General features: G+C 37.0%; 1 protein-coding gene across 2 annotated transcripts in view; it reads left to right on the top strand.

Moving 5' to 3' along the window:
- The window catches only part of Suv3 (Suv3 RNA helicase), a 349,258-nt gene that overhangs the window by 103,386 nt on the left and 223,063 nt on the right, over positions 1-22,809 (top strand). For both annotated transcript variants that reach the window (XM_090368722.1, XM_090368723.1), the window contains 2 exons: positions 6,834-6,945; positions 21,892-22,061. In XM_090368722.1, the coding sequence (XP_090224848.1) occupies positions 6,834-6,945; positions 21,892-22,061 (282 nt within the window). The remainder of the gene's footprint in view (positions 1-6,833; positions 6,946-21,891; positions 22,062-22,809) is intronic.

Consider the following 22,809-nt stretch of genomic DNA (forward strand, 5'->3'; position numbering starts at 1 on the left):
TCCCAACCGTCAACCCTAGCATGGTACTAAGTACTATAGGTTCTAATACCTCTCGTGTTTGGGGTCTACATAAAAAAAAAAAAAAAAAAAATGTGCAGAGAAATAGAGTGGACCAGTAAATCAGAATATCTTATAATGGAGGATTTAAATTTCCAGATATTGACTGGAACTTATGAGTTAGTCACTCGCTCACTAGCAAGACTTTTGTGGATTTATTTGGATGACTGTTTTCTACAGCAACATGTTCGAGAGGCAACCAGAGGGAGTAATACTCTTGATCTGATTATCAGCAGTGATTATTCATGCATTAAAAATTTGCAGTTAAAGGAACCACTGGGTGACAGTGATCACAATGTACTAATGTGGGAATTACTTAAAGATGTAACTACCATCAAGGCTAAAAGGAAGGGCATTTGCTTTCAAAAAGGTAACTACAGGGGTGTCAGACAGTTTTTAAATTCTGTACAGTGGGATAAAATGTGATACCAACATTGAATTCTAAATGGGAAGCCTTCAGGACTTAATTTTGGAGGTTACTAGGCTTTTCGTTCCAACTAAGAAATACTGTTCAAGGTTTAGGCCTAAATGGATGTCAGATAAACTAATGAGGCTCGTAGCAGAGAAGAAAAATGTATGGGATGCATGTGAGGTATCAGGTGACACAGAAACCTATGGCAGATATAAACTAGTCTGTAATTAAGTCACAAAAGAATCCTTGGCAAAGGATGCAAAGAAAAACAGCAAAGAGTTCTTTACTTATGTAAACTCTAGAAGGAAAGTCATGAATTAGATTGGACCGCTTAACATAGATGGGTTGACTATTGATGATCATGCTAAGGTAGCTGATAAACTGAATCAGTATTTTGCATCTACATTCACACGAGGAGTTATTCAAGGAGGGGAATGCCAGAAGTTTATCAACCACTAACAGGGAGCTAAGTGATTTTGTAATAATTGAGAGCAAAGTGGAGGAGAAATGGTTGAAGTGGATGGGATCTATCCAGTTATATTAAAAGAGGCAGCAAAGGACGTAAACAAACCCTTAGCCATTATGAGAGCTTCCTTGGACTCCAATACCCCCTCTCATACCTCCAATCCATGGGGAAGCCCCCATGGATTGGAGGTATGAAAATGTATCAACGATTCACAAAGGGGGTTCAAAAGTTTACACAAGTAACTATAGACCTGTTAGTTTAACTTGTGTTTCGGGTAAAATAATGGAATCGCTGGTTAAAGAAGTATTGCAGATCATCTACAGAAGACTGCAGTAATAGGTTAGACACAGCATGGGTTTGTTAAAGGGAGGTCTTGTCTAACCAATTTTATTGGATACTATGATGTGGAAGTCAATGTGGATACTATGATGTGGTCACAAAGGAACTGAATACCAAAAATAATTTTGATATCATATACTTGGCTTTCAGGAAAGCTTTTGATACTGTTGCACGTGGAAGATGGCTGTACAAATTGGAGAGGTATGGTATTAAGGGTAAGTTGTTACAATTGATAAAGCTGTGGTTGAGTGGTAATCAATGGACACTGCTCTTCGTGGACAAATGATATTATCGAAGTTCCCCAGGGTTCACTGTTGGGCCCATTGTTGTTTTGTATATTTATCAGTGATATTGATGAAGGTATATCAGTTTAATATCCAAGTTTGCAGATGATACAACGGTAGGCAGGGTTGTTAACAACAGCAAAGACAGTATGCTACTCCAACTGGATCTAGATAAGTTGGGCAAATGAGCTGAGAAGTGGCAACTGAAGTTTATCATTGACAAATGCAAAGTACTGCATATAGGTAGCAATAAAAGAAGAGAAACAGTACCAACTGTGCTACTATACTCAGGGAAGTGGAAAGTGAAAAAGACCTGGGGGTAATTGTGCAGTCAAATATGAAGTTCACTGAGCAGTGCAGATGGGCTGCCAGGGCAGGTCATGGAGTCTTGTCAATGATATAAAGGAATTTTGCTAGCGTGGACAGGGAGGGGATTATCCATACAGGGCAGTGGTTTGGCAACACCTAGAGTACTGTGTACAGGTCTGGAGGCCTCATTTTAGGAACTATGTAGAGTTGCTAGAATGAGTACAAAAAAGGGCAACAAGATTGGTGAGGGGAACAAAGGGGTGCTCTTATCAAGAAAGGCTTAATTTCTGCAAATTGCAGTGCCTGGAGAGTAGGCACCTGTGAGGTGATCTGATTAAGATGTATAAGGCCCTGAATGGGTTGAGCAAACTGAATTGCTGATGGGATTCTTTCTCTTGCTCAGATTAAGAACCTAAGAGAGCATAGATTCAAACTGAGAAAAGACAGTTTTAGAATGGATGTGCGGAAGTTTGCCTTTAGCCAGCAGGTAGTTGATTGGTGGAACAGACTTCCATCTTTTGTTGCAAAATTTGATAGCCTAAATAAATTGAAGGCTGAGCTAGACAGCCATTTGGAATGAATGGAGGGGTGAAAAGGGTTTTTTTTTTTTTTTTTTGGCTGATGCTGCAGAAGCTTGCTTTCTTGCATCATATGCCTCTACTGATGCTAATGCTAAAGACATTAAAGGGGGGGGATACTGTTGGGATATCAGAGACAAGGTGTCACACAGATATTAGGAATGCAGAATTGGAATTTGGGGAGTACAATGTGTACAGACAGGATAGGAAGGGAGGAAGGGTTATGCTGTTAATTAAGATAAACATAAAATCAAAGGAGGTGCATCCAGTTGACATAGATGGACAGTGCAATGTTGAGTCAGTTTGGTGTGACATAAGCAAGCACTGGGAAAGCAAAAATAATAGTAGGAGTGTATTATAGGCCTAATGACTCGAATGAGTACAATGAACAATTGTACAGAGAAATAGTGGACTAGTAAATCAGAATGTCTTATAATGGGGGATTTTAACTTCCCAGATATTGACTGGAACTTGTGGGTTGGTCACTCCCACACTAGCAAGACTTTTGTGGATTTATTGGATGATTATTTCTGCAGCAGCATGTTCGAGGGGCAACCAGAGAAGGTAATACTCTGTCAGGTTATCAGCAGTGATCATTCTTTATTAAGAATTTACAGATAAAGGAACCACTAGGTGACAGTGATCGCAGTGTACTGATGTTGGATTTGCTTAAAGATATAATTATCATCAGGGGGTAAAGGAAAGGATTTTTGTTTCCGTAAAGGTGACTACAGTGGTCTCAGACAGTTTTTAAATTCTATTCTAAACAAGTAATTACAGTGGGACCAACTGAGGATGGTCCTTAGAATTTGCTGTTGGTAACAACAGCAAATTCTAAGTAGAAAGCATTGAAGGAATTAATCATGGAAGCTACTAGACTTTTATATCTTTTAAGAAATATTGTTCAAGGTTTAGGCCTAAATGGTTGTCAAATGAACTAATGAGACTCATGGCAGAGAAGAAAAATCATGGGATGCGTATAAATTATCAGGCGACACACACAAGCCTATGACAGATATAAGCTAGTCTGTAATCAAGTCACAAAGGAGATTAGGCAAGCGAAGGCAGATTACAAAAAATCTTTGGCAAAGGATGCTAAAAAAAACAGCAAGGATTTCTTTGTTTATATAAACTCTAGAAGGAGGGATGAATCAGATAGTTCCACTTGATATTGATGGTTTGACTGTTGATGATCCTGCTCATATAGCAAACAAACTGTGTTTTGCCTGTACATTCACACATTAGGAGTTATCAAGGAAGGAAAATGCCAGATGTTTATCAAATTGTAACAGGGTACTTAATGATTTTGTAATAACTGAGATCAAAGTGGAGGAGAAATTGTTGAAGTTAAACATAAGAAAAGCTCCTGGGGTGGATGGGATCTATCAAGTTATATTAAAGGAGGCAGCCAAAGAACTAGCCATAATTATGAGATCATCCTTGGACTTGAGCAAAATCCCCACAGACTGGAGATGTGCAAATGTATTCTCAATTCATAAAGGGTGATAACGAGTAATTACAGACCAGTTAGTTTAAATTCTGTTCCGGGTAAAATAATGGAGTCACTGGTTAAAGATGCATTGCAGTATCATCTAGACAAGACTGCAGCAATAATTCAGACACAGCATGGGTTTGTTAAGGGAAAGTCTTGTTCCGACAAATTTGATTGGATACTATGAGATTCAGTTCCTTCATAACCATGAAGGAACTGAATGCAAAAAATAATTTTGATATATACTTGAATTTCATGAAAGCTTTTATCACTGTTGCACCTGGAAGACTACTGTGCAAATTGGAGCAGAATGGTATTAAGGTTAAGTTGCTACAATGGATAAAAGGGTGGTTGAGTGGGAGAAGACAGAGGATGGTAATGAATGGATGCTACACTTCGTGGACTAATGTTGTTAATGGAGTCCCACAGGGTTCGTTGTTGGTCCCACTGTTTTGTATATTTATCAATGATATTAATGAAGGTATATCAGGCTTATTGTCGAAGTTTGCAGATGATACAAAGGTTGGCAGGGTTGTTAATGACTAATGGCATTGTGCTGCTGCAACAGGTTCTAGAAAATTTGAGCAGATGGGCTGAGAAGTTGCAACTGTAGTTTAACCTTGACAAATGCAAAGTACTGCATATGGATAGAAGTAACCCCAGAAAACGTACGAATTGTGTGGTACTATACTTGGGGTGGTAGATAATGGAAAAGACCTGGGAGTAATTGTGCAGTCAGATATGAAGTTTTCTGAGCAATGCAGACATGCTGCAAGAGCAGGTAATGTGGTTTTGTCAATGCTATACAGGAATTTTGCTAGCAGGGAAAATGAGGTGATTATCTCTTTGTATAAGGCAATGGTCAGGCCACATCTTGAGTATTGCGTACAGGTGTGGAGGCCTCATTTTAGGAAGGATATAGATTTGCTTGAGTGTGTACAGAGAAGGGCAGCAAGAGTGGTAAAGGGAAATGAAGGGATCCTCTTCCCAAGAGAGGCTGGAGTTCTGCAAATCCCAGTGGCGGGAGATTAGGCACCTGCGAGATGATCTGATTGAGGTGTACCAAGGTCTTGAATGGGTTGAGCACACTGAATTCTGATGGGATTCTTCCACTTGCTCAGATTACGAACCTAAGGGGGCATAAATTCAAATTGATGTAAGACAGTTGTAGAATAGATGTACAGACTTTAGCCAGTTGGTGGTTAATTTATGGAACAAACTTCCATCTGTTGTGGAAGTTGATAGCTTAAATAAATTCATGGAGGAACTGGACAAACTTTAGAGGGAATGGTTGTGTAAATATATATATATATATATATATATATTTTTTTTTTTTTTTTGGCTGATGCTACATAAGCTCATACGCTTGCTTTCTTGCATCACATGCCTCTATTACTATTACTTCAGTTGTATGTTGTTATCATGCATGTTTTAATTATTGTCACTGACTGCTGTCCTTAAAACTGGTCACTGTCCATATGTAAATTTAACTGAAGGAGTGTTCATCATGTTGAAAAATAAGATAACACCGACAACAGATTTTGTACTTTCTGATGGCAGTATGGTAGACCACCTGAATGGAACATTTTGAGATAGCTTGTCAAATTTTGTAGCTGTAGATGACCTGGTCTTTGATTGTTTGTGCTTTTATCTGCTTGAAATGAGAGCCTTTCTTTTGTTGTACTAAGACTGTTTTTGAACACATGCACCAAGTTATTATTAGTCAGTAATCCATTGGACCTACTGATGAAATTGGGAAGAGCCCTAATGAAGAACAATTCTTTAAAAAGTCTCCTCATCCTATGTCAGAATTTCCATGAAGTTCCAGCCATTATTAGAACTTTAGGCACATTACAATACTGATACTTTTACTGAGTCACATGTTGTTTTATTGCCTTGTTTTAAAAGAATTATATTGGAATTTCAATTTAAAAAAATTGAATGCTGGAAAGATGAAAAAGAAGTTTTTCAAACCACATATTAGTAATGTTGGTGAATGGCAAGTTACATCATAATTAGCATTAGTAGAGGCATTTGATGCAAGAAAGCAAGCTTATGCAGCATCAGCCAAAAAAAAAAATAATAAAATAATTTAGGCACATCCATTGGAAATAAAATTCAGGATAAATGCTAGTAATAACTGCATCAAAAATTAACAAATCAGATGTTTCATAAACTGAAATAATCTTAGTTTACTTGCCTGATTTAAAGTGACATGCATCTCAGTAAATTTATCTAGAAGTTATTGCCTCAGATCTGACTGTACAATGAAATCAGATACTGTTGGAAGTCACAGCACTGCAGAATGATTAACATGGGATGAGGAAACTTTTAAAAGAGTTATTCTTCATTAGGATTCCTTTCCCCTCTCTCATTCCATCAGTAGGTCCAAGGGGTCCCTTGGACCTGTTCAAGAATACAAATATACAGAATACAGGGCTATAATGGCCATAGTAGAACTCACAAAAGCTTTAAAGGGGAAATGGAGCACAGTATCACCAGCTTTCTGTCACCAGAAATTAATCAAAAGTCTTTCCTAATGTATTAAAGCCAACTTTATTTGCCGAAGGTTGGGCCAACACTCTGTTTTTTGAATAGATATCTTCTGTTCATAACTACAAAATCCATGACTTTTTGCAGGATAATTTAGTTCTTGCAACATAATTTTACTTGGTTTGTATTTATTGTAATCAATAATGTTTCCATTCTAATAGTGTATGGATCATACTAATTAGTCACGTTTAAAATTTTCTTTATTGAGCTTGGAATTGTTTATATTATTGCAGAAAAGTGGAATTATATTCAGAATTCCAGTTTGCATTGTTGTCTATTTATTTAAAGTGTCTACCAAGAGAAATACAATCTGTGTGTTTTTTTTTTTTTTTTTTTTTTATAGGGTACACCTTGTGATTTGGTAACAGGAGAAGAGCGACAATATGCCAATACCAATGGTAGTGCTGCTTCACATATATCATGTACTGTGGAAATGGCTTCAACAACAAACAGATGTAATTTACTTTAAAATATGTAGTCAAAGGAAAATCAACATAAGGATTACACTTTTTTTAATACTACACTGTGTTCATAAATTTATATAGGAATTTAAGAAAAAACTCAAGGAAAAATCACTTTTATTTGCTGAGACTACTTTGTCTCCTCTGCTATCTATACACATGATTGATGGAACAAAAATTTATAGAAAAAATACAAAATAAAACTAAAAAACAAAACTTAATCAGAAGCTAAATGAAAAAAATGTTCTAAATTCTCCATGAAAATTATACTGAGGTTTTTTTTTTTTTTTAAGCAGTTTTTGTAAGTTAGTTTATTAATTTTAAAAAAATACTTTTATCCTACATCCAGTAGTTTATGAACTGTCTTTCATTTATATTTTTTTTGCCACAGCTGCTTTATCTATGCCTGTAGCCGAATCTGTAGACTAGAATCTATAATGTGTAGAATCTGTTTTCTGTTAAAGGAGGCAGCAAAGGAAGTAAGCAAACCCTTAGCCATAATTATGAAAGCTTCCTTGGACTCAGAGGAGGTCCCCATGGACTGGAAGATGTGCAGATGTGTCCCCAATTCACAAAGGGGGGGGGGACTCAGGTAATTATAGACCTGTTAGTCTAACTTCTGTTCCAGGGAAAATAATGGAATCACTGGTTAAGGAAGTGATGCAGGATCATCTAGACAAGTCTGCAGTTATAGTTAAGACACAGCATGGGTTTGTTAGGGGAAAGCCTTGTCTGACAAATTCGATTAGATACTATGATGTGGTTACAAAGGAACTGGATGCAAAGAATAATTTTGATATAATGTACTTGGATTTTAGGAAAGCTTTTGATACTGTGGCATATGGAAGACTACTGTACAAATTAGAGCAGTATGGCTGTAAGGGAAAGTTGCTACAATGGATAAAAGGATGGTTGAGTGGAAGAAGACAGAGTGGTTATCAATGGACACTGCTCTTCACGGACTAATGTTATTAGTGGAGTCTCCCAGGGTTCAGTGTTGGGGCCCATTGTTGTTTTCGGTATTTATCAATGATGTTGATGAAGATATATCAGAGTTAATGTCTAAGTTTGCAGATGATATGAAAGTTGGCAGGGTTGTTAATGACAGTAATGATAGTATTCTACTGCAACAGGATCTGGAAAAGTTGAGCAGATGGGCTGAGAGGTGACAACTGAAGTTTAACATAGACAAATGTAGGGTTCCTTCTCCATTATATTCAGAATTTCTCTGGTTTACTGCATATGGGTAGTAGTAACCCCAGAGTAACGTATCAATTGGGTTGTACTATACTCAGGGTAGTGGAGAATGAAAAGGACCTGGGGGTAATTTTGAAGTCAGATATGAAGTTTTCTGAGCAGTGCAAGAAGGCTGCAAGAGTAGCTCGTGGTGTGTTGTCAATGATATACAGGAATTTAGCTAACAGGGATAAAGGGGTAACTGTCTCCTTGTATAAGGCAGTGGTTAGGCCACACCTTGAGTACTGTATATAGGTCTGGAGGCCTTATTTTAGGAAAAATGTAGAGCTGCTGGAACGAGTACAGAGAGGGGCAATGAGATTGGTGAGTGGAACAAAGGGTTGATGTTACCAAGAAAAGCTTAAGTTCTGCAGATTGCAGCTTCTGGACACTAGGCACCTGCAAGGTGATCTAATTGAAATGTGTAAGGCCTTGAATGGATTGAGCAAGCTCAGTGCTAATGGGATTCTTCCTCTTGCTCAGATTACTCACCTGAGGGGGGGGCATAAATTCAAATTGAGGAAATTGTAGAATAGATGTACGGAAATTCACCTTTAGCCAGTGGGTGGTTGATAGTTGGAACAAACTTCGATCTGTTGTAGTGGAGGTTAGCAACTTATATAAGGTCAAGGCAAAATTAGACAAACATTTGGAGTGAAGGGATGGGAAGGATTTTTTTTTTTTTTTTTTTTTTGGCTAATGTTATGTAAACTTGCTTTCTTGCGTCATATGCCTCTACTTATGCCAATACTAGAATTGTGGAGCAGCATATTTCTCAGATTAAAAATAGGTTTACTGTTCTCATCTGATTTGATAATAATGATTTCATTTAGTGCCTTGTTCTTTAATTTTTTTCATATTTAAGTTGAGTGATCAGGTTGGATTATCATTTCCTTATTTCTCTGGTTTTCTTATCATTAAGAGGTTGTTGAAAGATTATAATAAAATTTTAATGTAGTTTAACCTCACTAAAGGTTCTCAGTGTCATATACAATCATGTCTTGCTGGTGGTTATACCATGTGGGAACAAAACTCAAAATAGACAGTGTGATTATTATAACTCTGTTTTATACTAAGAGGTGGCTGAAATCCAGCCATGTGAAAGTATTTATCCATATTTCCAGTTCTGTGAACCTTAATAGAAACAACTCCACATTACCAGTTAATCTTTATTACTAACTAACCTTACTAGTTACTAGTGAATAATCACAAATAATTATTCAATACAGGCACTGAAAAATAAATGTTAGCACATCTGATAAAAAATGGAATTATAACAAAATAACTCTTGTTAAATTCTTTTCACTCTTCTTAATTAATAATTCTTGAAAGAGAATTACCAAAAAAGGTTACATTACAGAAGTCGATACAAGGTGATTGAAAAAATTATCAATTTCAGTGTGGAATAGAAACTAAGAATAGTTTTAACTGATTTATTTTAGAGTGAAATCTGATGGTGGGGGGGAAGCGAACACCATGTAAGATTTGTTTTATTCTTCTGTACTTGGCTGTTGATTCACATTAACACAAACCAAAATAGTTTTAAACATACATGAAGCAAAAGTTTATCAGAATGTTTAGTTCACTAAAAATTAATTAAATTTATTCACTAGACTTAATTATAAGTTTGCTTATTTATGCACACAAAAAAAATAAAAATAATATATATATATATATATATATATATATATATATATATAAAATGTGCACTATACTAGTAGTCACTTTTTTCATTTGTAGTTCCATGCTTGCAAGAACCGATGTTCAATAGCCTGAAAAACTCAGCCTAGATGGTTTCAAGACACTAGGATCACTTTGAACCAGTCATCAATTTTACTACTGCTAGACAACACATTGATGAATTTATTAGAACATTTATCCAATGTTTCCTTAATGCAGAGTTTATAATTGTATCTGAAGAAAAAGAAAGTTGTTATCATATAGAAGGCTGCAGTCTTTATGAGCTATAACTTGGCCAAGTCGTCAGGAGCTCGAGTGTAATAACGCAAACTTTTTTAGGGGACTGTGGTTCATGACAGCATGACAGCTACACTTCTCCACAAAATTAACAGAACACATTTTCTATGTGTTCTGTTAATTTTCTATGTGTTCTGGTATAATTCGTGCAGTTTACAATGAAGTGGGACAATATTTGGTGTGGCAGTGTACCATAGAATAACCATGAAATGAGGAGACATCGAAAAGTTCAGACAGGTATAGGGGACATTTATAGGGGTTGTATAAGAATTACCAAAAAAGGTCACATTACAGAAGTCGATACAAGAATGTCTTAGCTCGTCAAATGACCGAGGAGTTGGCTGTTGGCATGCAGTGTGAAGGCCAAGGGCATCCCACTCATATTGGATTGGATTTAAGTCTGGTGATCATGCTGGGCATGCCACTCATTGGACATCTTTGTTTCAAGATATTCTCCACCACTTGAGCTCTAGGTGCAGTGGCATTGCAGTGCATGAAAAGAAAATCGGTGCCACTGCACCCCTAAAAAAGTTGCACGTATTGTTCAAGGATCTATTTTCAGTACCTCTGCAGAAAAACATGAAGAGGGGTGCGGTGATCATCATTCCACCCCTATATGAAAACACCGCCTCCACTATAAGTGTCCCTTTCTTTGGCATTGGAGGGATGGTGCCACATCCCTCATTGTCTCCACATGAAATAAATTCTAGAATCTGTTTCTAGGCTAAAACAGAGAACTCATCAGAGAACAGTTTTGGCCATTTGTCAGGGCTCCAAGTCATATTTTCGTCGCACCAGTTTCAGTGAGCTCTGCAGTGGTTTGTGGTTAATGGGATACAAACCACTGGCTTCCTTGCATAGAGCCCACACGAATTAAGCCTTCTAAACACAGTCCGGTTGAAAATGTTTTTGCGTGTGTTGCTGTTAGAGCCAGATAGTGGTCTGTTTTGGTTGATGTAACCTTCGGGCGACCTTTGGCAGCTCTTCTTTTAATGGTTCCTGTCTCCCGAACCTGCATGGATGACACTGCATGATACATTAAGCCAATGTGTGATCTCCACCTGCAACTGTACAGCTTCAGGTCATCCAACAGCCTGCCATCTGAAATAATCATTTAAACCAGCGGTTCCCAAACTCATATCCATGGACCCCTGCAGCTCAGTAGACTAGCTCCAGAGAGTCCACGAAACATTCAGAAGGTATCAAGTAATATGTGTTATTTTCTTAAAATAATATATTGATACAATCAAAATGTATGCATATATCAAATTATTTGATCTTTGTATAGCAAATCGATGATAAATAAAGCTATTATATCTCTATAAAAATAAGAATAAAGTTCACTTGTTCACACAAAACTTTGAATTTTATTTTCAGAAAACCTAGTGTTCATACTCACACACACACACACACACACACACACACACACACACACACACACACACACACACACACACACACACACACACACACACACACACACACACACACACACACACACACATTTGTGTGTATACACTGGTGTTCAATGAAAGTGTATCATCCCTTAAATTGTAATTGCCATCCGAATAACATAAGTATATGGCAATATTTCTTACAGATTGCATCAGATAAGATTGACACGTGTAGGTGATGTTTTTTGAGGCTGACACAGACATTCTTTCAGATATGCCAGACAAGCTGTGCTTGCTACATGGTAGTCTAAAACATTGATGGAACTGATATTCGGGTGACACTCAAGTCAAGTGGACCCAATTTCGGCGAAGTGCAGATGGTCTGTGACAGCCAAATCCTCAGCTTGCACCTTCACAATGGTGGGACTGTTAGTAATCCTGGGTATAAACCCCATGTGCAAGCACACTGTGAGTGACCAAATAATTGGAAACCTGGGTGGTCACCTATAACCAACGTAAGTAGGGATCAAGGTGTGGCGCCCACACCACACAGAGGAATGCTGCCCTTCTGTGTTACCAGGCAATACTAGATGGTAGATGACTTTCATCAACCGGTGCAATACCAGCACTTTGCTTTTTGGAGGCTAGAAGTGGTGGAACCGATATTTAGTCTCCAGAGCAAAGCTCTGGTAAAGGCTCCCCATTTCTTCCGCCATGCACTATGGTTGATGTCTTTTGAGGTTATGATGGCCATCATGGCAAGATCCAACCTTACATTTCGAGGGTACAGCTCTAAAAGAGTTTTTGCAGATGGCCGCTAGTTAGTACAGTTGACTGAACCTATTGGTTCTCTAGGTGACTTCTGGATCAGCTGGTGTATAATCTGCTGCCTTTATTCTACCAGATAATGGTTGGAGGGAGTCCGAGCAGTGTGTATGCGCTCTGCATACACACTGCAGAGCGCATTGTAAAGGCCACGTTATGTCAAGTATCTGGATATATTCTTACCATGTCTATGCCATATCCAAAAATTTCATTACTTCATACAGCATGTTTCCCCCCCCCCCAATCTTTTCTTACTACTGAATACACCATGAATTGTCAAGCTAATAGAGCAAGATTATCTGCGAAAATATCTAAACCTCTCAAACACTTCTTCATTCATTACACAAATACACAAGGTCTCAATTCTAATCTCAATGATGTCCATTTCCACTTAGTCTGCCAAACCCCGTGTACCTTTTCTGACAGAATCTCAGTTATCGGTTGATTCAACCACTGCCCATCTCAGTTGCCCAAATTATTTGCTGTATGATTCCTTTTGCCTCAAAGGTTGGTACTTGTGCATATGTCCATTCCAATATTCCCTGTCAGAGACTTGGTAATTTGGAATCTCCTCTTTTCGACCTTTTCTGGCTTAAAATCTCTCTACCTCATTTTGTCAAATTCATCTGTTGTCTCTACCGTTTTCCCAGTTCCACTAATCATTGGAATTCTCTGACTTCTTCTCTTTGCAACTTGACTTTCTCCAGTCCAACTTTCCTAATAGTGAGATAATTTTCCTTGGTGATTTTAATGTTCACAACTCCAGCTGGCTTCCATTTTCTAGTCACACAGACCCAGCTGGTCTAGATGCCGAAGCTTTTCCAATTACTAATGACCTTGCACAGATTGTTCATTTACCTACCAGAATACTGGGCAATCCTAACAATACAGCCAACATGCTTGATCTTTCTCTCACAAACAGACTTTAAGTGCAAGGTGTAGGTGAGTGCTTCTGTAGGCAAGTGGCTTTATCCCATACTACCCAAACCTATCACAACAGGTTTCTAGGGTCCTAAAATCACATGGGATAAAGTGTGTACAGCTCCCAGGCAGAAAGTTGTGATCCCTCATCTCTAGAGTGAAAACACCAGTTCCCACCTTACCACAAAATTATCTAGTCTACCACTTCTCTTGCTGTGACTGCACTAGCTGCTACATCGTGGAAACAGGAAGATGGCTCAGCAAATGTCTTTCGGAACATGAATGAGCCATTCGCTTAGTGGACAACCCGCCACGACATTCACCCACACCGCGATGTCATGATTGTAGATAGGTCCCGCCACTACCGGCAACGCGCCTGCTTGGAGTCATTGAATATCGCATACTCTAATATGTCAGTCAACAGAAGCAGTGGATGTCATGTCCACCCTATTATTGAAGCAACCATTTTGATTGAATGACAAACATTGGCAACGTTCACATACGTTACAGCAACAGGCTTCAACATCAAACAATTAACTATTGTGTCACACAATTTCATATACATGACTGGCAGTACACACCCTCATGTTCCACCCTCTTAACTGTCAGTTTGACTGATGAAGGTTACCATAATAACCGAAAGCTTTTTTAATGTATGTATTTAATATATATATATATATATATATATATATATATATATATATATGTTTTACAATTAGTATTAAACCTATCATCATTTATTCTGTCTTCCATTTCGCTCTGTGTCACACAATAATCCACAATAATAATCGTCCTTTATCTGAAAACCTTGGTTTTCCAATTTAAATATACTAAGGCTGTTCAAGAGAAGAATGTCGCATATTGTAATTGGCTCGTATCCAAATCTCTAGGTTCATTTTCTGCTTAACCAAAGTTCGCAACAATTGTAAAACAATTATTAATAAGTCCAAACTAGATTTTGAACAGGCTAAGAGTAGAAAACTTGCTTCCTGCCCAAATGGTAGCCGAGCATTCTGGTCTCTTGCTAAAGCTATCGGGCACAACTTTTGCCCATCTCAGTTACCATCCTCCATCTAAACCAGATGGTTTATTGCTACTTCAGCCAAGGATAACGCCGACTGCTAGCATCCTACTTTTCTTCCCAATTGTGTATTAATGATCTTGGTAAACCACCTTCCACCATTCCCAGTATGTTCCATTCAATGCTGCCTGTGGTCTTTCATCGAAAGGATGTGAGATGGGTTTTGAACAATCTTGATGCTAAGAAAGTTCCAGGTCCTGATATTATTTCTCCACTTGTTCTCAAAACCTGTGCTCCTGTTCTTTGCCACCTATTTTCACTTTCTTATTCCAAAGGTGTTTTTCCTTCTGCTTGGAAATTTGCTGACATCTAGCCAGTTCCTAAAAAGGGTGACAAATCCTTCCCATCCAGTTATCGTCCCATTGCAATTACTTCTACTCTTTCTAAAGTAATGGAGAAATCAATTAACTGCAACTCTTAAACTGCCTAGAAACCTTCTGTCTGATCAACGATCGCCAGTATGGATTCCATCAATGTCGATCCACTGATGATATTCTGCATTATGTTAGCCATTTATGGACTAATTTGATGGAAAAGTTCAGTGAAACCCAAGCAGTTGCTCTTGACATCTCAAAGGCTTTCAATTGTGTTTGGCATAAAGGTCTTCTAAACAAGCTTCCATCTTATGGTTTGCCAACTGTTCTTTGTAATTGGTTATCCAGTTTTCTCTCAGATCGTTCACAGAGGGTGATGGTAGATGGCTCTTTGCCTTCTAACTTCATTACTAATGCTGGCTTCCCCCAAGGTTCAGTTCTTTCCCCCATTCTTTTCCTCTTGTATATTAATAACCTTCTTCCATTGACTGGAAATACTATCCATAGTTTTGCTGATGATAGCACATTGCATTCCACTTTCCAGTTTGAGAAACCCTGCCCTGTTTAATCAGCTTCAATTTCTCTAATATTCGCTACCAATTCTTTAAATGCTGATCTCCAGGTAATTCTCCAGTGGGGCAAAGACAACTTAGTTGGCTTCAATCCTTCTAAAATTCATTCCTGTCTTAAATTTCACGAAAAGGATTCTTCTGCTCCTATGCTTATCTTTGGTGACACTCCGATCTCTAGGCAAGATGATATGTCTCTTTTAGGGATTACCCTGACTTCTAATCTCTCTTGGCACAAGCACATTACAAATACTGCTTCCTCTGCATCTAAAAAACTTAGTTTTCTCTTTTCCTCTCGGCGTTACTTTTCTTCCAAACAGCTGTTCACACTGTACAAATCGCAAATCCACACTGCCATAGAATATTGTTCCCACATATAGGCAGGTGCTCCCAAAAGGTCTCTCAGGCTTCTAAATTCCATTCAGAAGAGGGCAGTTAGGTTAATTAATGACAATTAATGACTCCTCTCTAAAGAGTCTCTCCACTCTGTCTCATAGACGTACTGTTTCTGCTGCATGCCTTTACTATGGATACTTCTATGGGCATTGTTCATCTGAATTGGCTTCTATAATTCTCTCTCTCTCTCTCTCTCTCTCTCTCTCTCTCTCTCTCTCTCTCTCTCTCTCTCTCTCTCCCTCTTTCAAAACAGTCCGAAGGATATGCTGCCACCAGCCAACATCCATTTACTGTCCAACTTCAAACTCACAGAACCAAGTTTTCATCTTCCTTGTTTATTCATTCATCTGCCGTTTTCTGGAACAACCTTCCTTCATATGTCTTTCCTGAAAATTACAGTCTAATGTCAAGAACTATCTTCTTTCATCTTCTCAACCTCCAACCCATGCACTGTACTAAGTACTATAGGTTCTAATACTTCTCGTGTTTGGGGTTTTCATAAAAAAAAAAAAAAAAAAATTGCATCAGCTGTTACTTTCAGCTATATAAGCACGCTCTGCAAGAGTTGAAGTCATTTCTTGCTTGTGTCAGGATGGCAAGTTACACCACAAAGAAAGAGTGTTATTGTTGCTTTACATGAGGAAGGATGTTCTTCCTGTCATATTGCTTATAGAGTGTCATGTAATCAGTCGACAGTGAGTAGATTTCTTTCCAAACTTAAGAATGCTGGTTCTGCTGATAGGAAAAAAGGAACCAGATACAAACGAGTGTCTACACCAAAACAGGACCATGTTTTGAAGTGCTTATGTCTTAAAAACAGTAGAGCTTCTTTGTCTGAGATGAAAAGAGAATGGGAAGAACATACAAGAGTGGTAGCAAGTGCAGTAACAGTCAGAAGAAGCCCCTCTTCATACAAAAAATGAAACCACCCGATTAATATTTGATGTATGGAGCATGTCAAATGGACCCCTGAGCAGTGGAAGTCAGTTATTTTCTCGGATCAGAAGAAATTCAACATGCATGGCTCTGATGGGAGACAAATGATTCACCGTAGACGTGGTGAAGAATACCATCCAGACTGTATGGTGTCTACAGTGAAATTCCATATCAGTCAAATGACGTATTGCGGTGTAGGCCACCTGCCATTTATAAAAGGTTTCATAAATGCCAGTAGATACCTGGCTATATTGGAAGGCAAATTGCTGCCAACTATTAGAGACCATTTCAACCTGCCAAGTAACTGCATCTTTCAGGATGACTCTGCTCATTGTCATCTGGCAAAAAGTGTAAGTAAGCACTTCTGCAGTTACTCTAGCTTCATTTCTGCTTTAGAGTTTTGACAGTAATGTGTTTACATTTGTTACAGGTGAAAAAAGGCACCTCCATGGTCAGGAGCAGCAGTGTGTAGCACATGCTTCTTGATTAGACTAGGGTTCGAGCCATGACCACCAAATACGGAGGATGCAGAAAGGTCAGGGAATGACCACCACATATCCCTGGAGCAATATGGCCTTAGTTGCTAATGCTCCTAAAAATCAAATAACAACCAAATAACAGGTGAAAAAAATGGTTGGAAGAACGGTTCATTACAACTGTTAGCTGGCCAGGAAACGGCTCGGACCTGAATCCTATCGAGAACTGTTGGCATTGTGCAGAATCTGCAGTTGCTAGAAAGAAACCAAAGACCCTTCATGAACTTCCGGAAGCCATAATTCGTGTTTGGAATCACAAACTATCAGTTGATTATCTTCAGAAATTGATCTTATCAGTGCGTCGACAGTATTCTGCTGTTATCAGAGGCAGTTCAACTAAATATTAATTTGCATCTGGTGAACTTTTCATTTTGTTTTCCATTTAAAATGATAAACTGAAGCAAATTAAGAGCTTCTGATAACATTTCAGCCATAATTGTCGTGTTTACCAAAACTGTTGTATAAAGGTTGCAAATGCTCATTTTGGAACATTTTGAGAGCACCTGTCATATATTACTTAGCTTTACCTTAACTATCAATAAATATTTTTTGTTTATATTTCTATTTGTGATGCTAGTCATTAATGTAACATAACATCGCAAAAAAGGGTTAGAAATGTGAAATTCCTAGGTAATGCACTTTCTTTGAACACCAGTGTATATGTATGTCTAATTATATTTGACAGTAAAATGATTGCCCATTTTGCAATTTTTTCAAATTGCAAAATGTGTGTATATATATATATATATATATATATATCTGATAATTAAAATAAATCTGATATTTAACCCCCCTTTTTGGTGATATTTCACGTCTTTTGGAACTGGTACCTTCTGGGGAGGAACCGCTAAATTATTTATAATTGGCATTATTTTAAAATTACATTGTTTTTATTAATTGGGTTTAATGGCTAAATTATACAGGGGATTATCGACTACTTTTTTGTCTTATTACCCTTACTTTCCCTTCCCTGTTTGTTTATTTTATATTATTTTACGTTTTGTTTCGCTGTACCTTTTTGCCGTACTGCTGGCTGATGTTTTTATTTTATTTTAAATATCAGATTTATTTTAATTATCAGATATAATTAGGCTTCATGTGGAGGATTTGCATTTGCTGCCTCTAATGATAGCTTTATATTTATTTATTTATTTATTTATTTTTATTACCTTTGCCTAACCTTTATATTACATTATGTAATTAGTGGCAGTAGTGGGTTGATATGCTAAATAAGCAGCACCTGTGCCGCCATCTATTCTTTTCTTTCTATTATATAAGCTGGTTAAGCTTACATTATGTCAGTGGTGTGGCTCTGATCTAGAGTGCTGTCTGTTCTATAGATTATTTCTCGCTGCATAAGGACCGCCACCATGCAAATCCTCTGCATTGGTTGATCTATCGGAGAGTGGTTTGGTTCTTCGATATTTCCGCCTTTGCGATGATTTGTATGACGATTGAAATGCAGCGATTCCATGACCATTAGTGGCCTCGTGGTCCTCTGTCGATATGGGGCATGATGGTCAGTCTATCATTTGGATATTTTAATTTTTTGTAGTTTCTTTAACCCCCCTTTTTGGTGATATTTCACGTCTTTTGGAACTGGTACCTTCTGGGGAGGAACCGCTAAATTATTTATAATTGGCATTATTTTAAAATTACATTGTTTTTATTAATTGGGTTTAATGGCTAAATTATACAGGGGATTATCGACTACTTTTTTGTCTTATTACCCTTACTTTCCCTTCCCTGTTTGTTTATTTTATATTATTTTACGTTTTGTTTCGCTCTACCTTTTTGCCGTACTGCTGGCTGATGTTTTTATTTTATTTTAAATATCAGATTTATTTTAATTATCAGATATAATTAGGCTTCATGTGGAGGATTTGCATTTGCTGCCTCTAATGATAGCTTTATATTTATTTATTTATTTATTTTTATTACCTTTGCCTAACCTTATATATATATATATATATATATATATATATATATATATATATATATATAATGAATATAGCAAATAAATTAACAATTATTATGGCAAAATAAACAATTATTATAGCAAATTATACAATAAAAAGAACTAAAAACTGAAAGGAGGAGAAGAACTGATTAATGCCATCAATGAATGTCTAGATAGAACATTACATCAGTTTTATTATGTTTGAGCAGTTATTAAATGTGCAATTTATTAAAGGCAAGTATATGTAAGCTGGTGGCAACTAAATGCTATAATAGTTATAACTAGTCCATGGTTCTAACTGGGTAAGGATACGCATAAATAATGGAAATAACAAATATTGAAAAAACAAAATAATTAATAAAGCATAAATGTAGAAAATTCAATGTGTCCTCCTACAATTAGCGAGCTATCAGTTTCTGATATCATCTGCCTGTTAATCCATGCCGAATGGTAATAAAAGATATCAAAAAGAAGGATAACTATAATAATGGTAACTAAGTTAAAGTTAGACAAATTTGAGGTAGTTAACAGGCTGGGTGACCTTAGCCCGACCGATAGCCAAGACAGTGAATCAAGCAGAAAGAAGAATAATAGTGGTAGTTGAGAACCAATAGTTTTTAAATAATATCATGTTAGTGGATGACAAAGGAGCAACAGCTAAAAACGGATATAGGGTATAAGAAGAGCAATAGTACCTCAATCTCCCTCGAATTACTCTAATAGTTCATGAGGTAAGAACAGTAGAAGAAGATAGCAAATAGTTAAAGTAAAGGAAAGGTAATAATGCAATTGTACGTCGGATAATACCGGGGGCGTAACTTCCCGTCCCTTATAGGAAGAGATCCTGGTATATCAATAGTTTAATGCAGCAAAATTTGGATAATGTATAGAATAAAATAAGATATATTATGGAAATGAAGTAGACAGGAAAGGCTAGTTCCTAGATACTTACAGCGTGGTATAGCGAGAGAAGCAGACATACCTCGAAGAAGAAACACAAGAAAAAACCACGTTGTAGAGCACGTGTTGATTTATATACGTAGATAGCGGGTGCCAGCGCCCTCGTACTGACATGCTCAAATATATATATATATATATGTGTGTGTGTAGTGGTCCCAAACTTTCCTTGAAGTGGTCTGCAAACTTGTTTTGATTTTTGAAGGGGTCCGTAAATCTCAGCAGTTGGGGAACTGCTGATCTAAACGATGATGACTTGCCATCCTCAGTACTGGAGATGTGGCTATCCTACTGAGCAAGCCTAAAACTGGGAATGAAGTGATGTGGTCACAACCCTTGTTTTTATAAGTACAAATCATTTACACAATGTGCGACTCTCTAAGGTGGTAGATCAATTTCTATTTGGAATTTGCATGCCAGAATGCCTAATTATATCAAATATTCGCCTTCAGTGACACTGTTTCCAATAAAATATTCATGAAAAACATTTTGTTCTGTTAATTTTGAGTAGTGTAAATACAATTAGTGAATTGTAGTTATGATTTATTGCAAACTCGTTTCGCCTGGTGGTCATGCTAGGGTGTGAACAAGAACATTTGGAACAAATGCTCACTTCAAAAGAGGATAAATAGGAAAGGGATTTCTTTTTTGTTATTGAAATGTGAGAGAATTTTTCAGTATTTATCTACAAATCAAATTGAGAGAAGTTCTTATTGAGAATTCTGAGATAGGAATGTAAAAAGGTATTATTTAGAGTAACATCCTCATATGACTGGAATTCTTAGAGGATGAACTTTCTGTAGTTACTTTAATATATATATGTTCAAGTTTGAGACAAACGGTTCAGTTAAATTTTCAATCAGCATAAGATTTCAAGTTAAGAGAAAGTTTGGAGAGCAATCATTTCAGAGATGTAATTCAGATTCTGTCCTTGATCTTGCCTCCTGGACTTTTATTTACAAAAGTCCTTTAGTCCACTTAAGCATCCATCTATATATTTGCAAGCCTCCCATATTTCCTTGTCGTGTTCATGAAATTTTTGGGCATCATCATAGATGATCAGCTGCTATTCTTGAAATATCTGCACTATGTGAAAGGCAAAGTTAAAAAATTTGCAGCTATTCTTGCTAGGATTTCCCTTCATGACTCTGGGTTGAAGGGTAGAACACTGAATTTAATGTATAAGGCTGTTTTTCTCTCCATTTTCTTAGTGGTGCAGAATATGGTATTTCTGTGTACGTAGAACACTTCCGTATGATACTCCTGTCTTACTGCTGTGTAGCTAATCCACACGTTTCAGACAATATAAAGTTAAAATCCTCATTATAAGACATTCTGATTTACTGGCTGACCTTATTTATCTGTGTAGTTTTTCGTTTATACTCATCACTGTCATTTGACCTATAACACATTCTTGTTCTCATTTTTGTTTTTCTAGTGCTCATATCACACCAAGCTGACTCAGCTTTGCACTCACCACCCATATCAGTATTGGCTTAGATTTTATGTGCTTTTTAACTAAGAATGTACAACTTTAAACAGATATGTTGTTTTCACTATATATTTGTGTTTTTTTGTCAGTATTATACCTTTTTTGTCAGTATTGTCCTCATATCATACTAGATTAAATTTTTTTTTTAATTCCTTTTGTAAAGCACTGCCATTATTTTAGCTGTTTTTATTTTTGAATTTGATCTAGGTTTGTTTTATAATAAGAATTAATTTTAAGCAGTCACTATTTGTTTGATTATGAAGAAAGTTAGTATGATAAGGTTCAGATTTTAGATAAGATTTGAAATTTAATCTCATATGTGAATAAGTCAGTTTTCTTCTGGCAGTTGAAGTAGCTGTTTTGGATGAAATCCAAATGCTCAAAGATAATGCTCGAGGTTGGGCCTGGACAAGAGCACTTCTTGGTCTAGCAGCTGAGGAAATTCATATTTGTGGAGAAGCCTCTGCCATAAATTTGGTCCAAGAAATAGCTTACTCTTTAGGAGATGAGATGGAAGTAAGAAGTGTTTATTTTTTTATATTTGTGTATATCAGGTCATCCCAACTTTAAGTACTTTGAACACCAAGTTACTCTTTGGGAATAAAGCATTCATTTTGTGGGTTAAATAGAAATTATTGTTGTGTTAAACAGATGTAACATGGTTGTTCATAATTAGTTAATTAAATGTGAATAACACTAATTAAACCAAGTGAATTGTTGTTGTCAAGTGAATTTTAATGTGCATTAGTATTAGCCAAATAGTTGGAGGAGGCCACAGCCAAAAATAAAATAAAAATTAAAAATATACTTAAATATATAAAAAACAAAAATTTGGGCATAAACTATGTGATTCCTTCCTCATGTAGATAACTATCCAGCTGACCTTGGAATTTCCCCAACCTCTATCAGCCTCAGCTACCCATAAAGGCAACATTCCAGTAATTACTGTAATTAACAACTTCCTTTCTGAAAGGAAACTTTCTATAATGCAGTCTAAACCTCTTTCCTCGTAATTTGAATTTATGGCCAATGGTTCTGGAATCATTTTATAACAATGAAAATTTTGCCTTCATCCTATTCACTACTCCCCCCTTTCAGAACACAGACCTAAATTGTTGTTATTTGGTTTTTAGGAGCATTAGCAGCTAAGGTCATATTGCTCCGGGGATATGTGGTGGTCATTCCCTGACCTTTCCACATCCTCCGAATTTGTTGGCTCACGGGCTCGAACCCCGGTCTAATCAAGAAGCATGTGCTACACACT

Source organism: Mastigoproctus giganteus, chromosome 2, assembly GCF_048544385.1.
Source record: "Mastigoproctus giganteus isolate SK-2022 chromosome 2, ASM4854438v1, whole genome shotgun sequence".
Taxonomy (NCBI): domain Eukaryota; kingdom Metazoa; phylum Arthropoda; class Arachnida; order Uropygi; family Thelyphonidae; genus Mastigoproctus; species Mastigoproctus giganteus.